This window comes from Macaca fascicularis, chromosome 7, assembly GCF_037993035.2.
Source record: "Macaca fascicularis isolate 582-1 chromosome 7, T2T-MFA8v1.1".
In the NCBI taxonomy this organism is placed as follows: Eukaryota; Metazoa; Chordata; class Mammalia; order Primates; family Cercopithecidae; genus Macaca; species Macaca fascicularis.
In genome coordinates, this window is record NC_088381.1 from 89,781,783 (window position 1) to 89,786,200 (window position 4,418).

At 40.3% G+C, this 4,418-nt stretch overlaps 1 gene segment (V, D, J or C); it reads left to right on the forward strand.

The window, feature by feature from the left end:
- Positions 1-508: 508 nt before the first annotated feature.
- Positions 509-2,887, forward strand: LOC123574691 (T cell receptor alpha variable 24-like). The segment is given in 2 exon segments: positions 509-595; positions 757-2,887. Coding segments are annotated over 2 exon segments (501 nt in total).
- Positions 2,888-4,418: the final 1,531 nt, after the last annotated feature.

Below are 4,418 nucleotides of genomic sequence, written 5' to 3' on the forward strand. Positions count from 1 at the left end.
GAATTATTCAATCTCCTTGAGCTTTGGGTTATTTTATGTTTGTAAATTGGAAACAGTAATGTCTCTATTGTGTGACTTTCTTGTTAAATAATGTACATAAAGAAAAAGGTAGTTTAGATGTGCACACATTTATAATTTCAGAGGGATTCAAAAGTTGTTTTTCAATGTTTGAAGATTCAAAGAAAAGTGCTTTTCCTGCCACAAATTGCCATCCCACTTGTAACTCCCTCTGAATTTGAATAATAGCAGTCCACGGTTAGGCAGCACACTTCTGATAGGTTGTCAATTATCTTTGTGTTCCAGACTCATGGGGGATTTCCTCAAAGTTTATGAAGTTGGCCTGAAGAAAGCAGTTACTTCGACCCCTCTTTGTGAACCACAGGAAACTGAAAATAGGGCAGAGTGTTTCAAGGACATTTATAGGAGCTGGTCTCTGATTGGCTAGGCAACCAGATGCAGAATCCTGTTTTCTGAAGCAGAATACTTCCACAGATTTTGGCTGCAAAACGTTTTTCTGCTGAGGGTACGTGAGCAGGAAACATGGAGAAGAATCCTTTGGCAGCCCCATTACTAATCCTCTGGCTTCATCTTGACTGTAAGTCCAGGAGTTACAGGAGACGTTCTTAGTCTGGGGTGATGATGAGGAAAGAGGAGGATGCAGTCAGACACTCTAGGTTTTATTTGGGGGATGTGTGAAGAAAATGCAAACCCTATAGAGAGACCAATTTCTATGTCTGACTCTTTTTAATAAAACAGGCGTGAGCAGCATCCTGAACGTGGAACAAAGTCCCCAGTCACTGCATGTTCAGGAGGGAGACAGCACCAACTTCACCTGCAGCTTCCCTTCCAGCAGTTTTTATGCCTTGCACTGGTACAGATGGGAAACTGCAAAAATCCCCAAGGCCTTGTTTGTAATGACTTTAAATGGGGATGAAAAGAAGAAAGGACGAATAAGTGTCACTCTTAATACCAAGGAGGGTTACAGCTATTTGTACATCAAAGGATCCCAGCCTGAAGACTCAGCCACATACCTCTGTGCCTTTGCACAGTGCTGTTCAGGCACCTGCAGCCCATACGCAAACCTGTGTCTGGTGTTGCACTATTACCAGCATTGGCAAAGAACCATGAGTAGGATGGAAAAGACAAATCCATTGAATTACAGTTTTTGTTTTCAAGAGGATTATGCTAACATGGAAAAATAAGCATGCTAGTGATCATAGCTAACTACCACAAGAGCTAATTAAGTAAACATATTCCTTATGACAGACAGATGTCAGAGTGCTAATGAAGCGTAACACATGACCTGGTAACTGGGCTGTTACTAAACAATACTAACCCCAGCTCCCAACAACACATTAACCATGTCATGGAGTCAGACCCAATGCCTGCTCTTTTGGCATGACTCTGAAAGAACCCAATAGTTACTCAAATCTATCTAAAACAATCTGGGTAAACAACAGTAACATTTATCCCCTCATTGTTGCTATGTCCTGAAAACGAGTTCTTCTATTATATTTTATCACAGCACAAATGGAGCATGTCGGCATGCCCCTTCCTCACACACCTGGCATGGAAATACGCATGTTTAATACCAGAACAGGTGATGATGTCTCCTTTAATCCATTGGGGATTTTGGTTTTGCTTTAGTTCAACTTTCCCCTCTACATGAACATTTTTATTTTTATTTCTTCTCACATGTGGCTATTTTCATTTTTAAATATCACTCATAATATTATAAAGGAGCACTGATGAAGGACCTTCACTATTAACATGGTCTATCCCCCAGTTGTACCACGATTGTGATATTGGATGACTCACTGAACTCTATTATCGAAGTCTCTTCATTTGTAATTTCCAGGTGTATTCAGCAGGCTGAGTGTTTGGTGCTCTGCTCCTTTTGCAGGTTTCCAAACAACCCACCAGTTTAAGGTCCCATTGGTACTCTAGAGGCATATAATTCCGAGCTTTCTTGGGGGTTGTTAAGATGAAGTAACTTGTTTCTGGGCTTCCTCATCTAAAAGCTAGAATTTCAACTTTCTCTAAACATCTACATTAATAGCTATTTATCCAGCTCCTGTCCAGTTTCCTAATATGCTGCTATTGCACTTTCTCTCTCTTTTGTGGATTTATGTTTTTAAAAAATCTCCTTATTGTTATTATCACATATTTAGGAAAAAAGCCGATACATTTTAAGAATAATAACGGAGTGTATACAAATCTTTCAGACTGGACGCTTTTAAAGATATATACACAGAGAGAGAAATAGTTTTTCAAAATTTATTCACAAGGTGGTAATGAATCTATTTAACTATCGGATTGGAAGTGGCTAAATTTGTAATACCATTTGAACATATATGGAATCGGAAGGGTATAGCACAGGACTGAGTGCAGAGAAGCTATGGTTCATTGTACACTAGTGTTGGTGGAGAAGAACTACACAAAAGAAGACTGATCACTGTTCCAGCTGGTAGTCAAATTCCCAAACCAGCTCTCCATTATTATTGGCATAAAGATCAATGGAAGAATTTCTAATATTTCCAGCAATGATCTCGAGGCTTGAACTAACTCTAAATTGGTAGAATCAAAAGACTTGGGTAAAATTAAAGATGCACGTCTGACTCATTTGTGTGTGCCTGCAACACAATGCCTCACAGTCTCCTGCATGTCAAAGCACACATAGAAATTAATTACATTCATACCATACTTCAGTGTGGAATGACGCTGCTTGAAACCAGCCTTGAGAACTCTGCCTGCGTTAAGCCACGATGAGATAGAGATCTTCCCACACACACGATCAAGAAAAATGTAAATCTGTAGTGCACGGTCCTTACAAAAATATCCCTATCTTTATCAAAGCTGTATGTAACCAAATAAATATGGACCAAAATTTTCAGTCTCTTTGGATTCTAAAACTGATCTGCAATTGAAAATAATGTGTTTCTCAGCAAACTATCGCAAGAACAGAAAACCAAACACCGCATGTTCTCACTCATAGGTGGGAACTGAACAATGAGATCACTTGGACTCGGGAAGGGGAACATCACACACCGGGGCCTATCACAGGGAGGGAGTAGGGGGGAGGGGGGAGGGATTGCACTGGGAGTTATACCTGATGTAAATGACGAGTTGATGGGTGCTGATGAGTTGATGGGTGCAGCACACCAACATGGCACAAGTATACATATGTAACAAACCTGCACGTTATGCACATATACCCTAGAACTTAAAGTATAAAAAAAATAAAAATAAATAAATAATAAATAAAAATAAACAAAAGAAAATAATGTGTTAAATTCTGATTATTTATAGACACAGACAGGTAAGTTCTTGTAAATTTTGTTAGTTTAGCCACGTGGAATGAGAAGAGTGTGTGAAATATAAAAATCATGTTAAATGAGAGACACAGATCTCTGTTGATTGCAGGGCCCCAACCTGAGCAATCAGCCACGTGCTCCTGTGCTGTGGTAGCACAGAGCTCTTGTTACCTCTGATCATTGCCACCACGTCTTCTGTGCCAGTGCAGAAGCATAAGGATGGCTTTGGAAAAGAAGTTTGGTGAAACTGGCAGATGCTTCAGGTCAAGCTATTAGAGACTAGCAGAGATCAGACAGAGGAAGCATACATTTTTATTGTTGATTTCTCACAAGTTCTCAAAAAGACTATTTTTCATTGCACTCCAGAGCTTTTGTGGCTTGCTGAATAACAAACTAGTCTACAACTCACTTAAGCAAGTGTCATTGTACTATCTCATGACACTTCTGCTCCTTGTGATGTTGACTGCAGCTAGGGTCCTTTGGGAGCTTGCCTGACTAGAACCCCTGGAGCTCACTGCCGTACCTGGAGCTTTGGTGGGAATGTGGAAGGCTGGGCTCATCTCTCATCCCAACTATTCTCAGGGCTTTCATTACACATGGCCTCTGCATGTGGTTTCTCCTCAAGATCTCTCTAGGGTACAACTTACCTGGTGGCTCAGGGCTTCCAATATTACAAAAGTGGAAGGTGCCAGGCATTTTTAATGTTTAGGCCAAAACTGCCACAATATTATTTCTACTGCATTCTCATGCACACATAAGAACCATGAATGTGACGTTACTTGGAAAAGGGGCCTCTGTAAATATAATTAAAATTGAGTCATGGAGCCGGCCCAGACTCAACATGGAAGGGAACTACACAAGGGCATGAATATCAGAAGCAGGATTTTGGGGGCATCTTTGGATACTAACTCCCACAAGAGCTAACTAAGTAAACATGCTCCTATGCCAGATACGTATCAGAGTCCTAATGAAGCATAACACACGACCTTGATAGTCCAGTAATTATCAAGGTCATGTCAGTTTGAACTTCCAAATACTGCACATATCTGTTTCTTTATTTCGATATTACTGGTTTCCTAATTCAGGCATTCAGCATCTCTCACT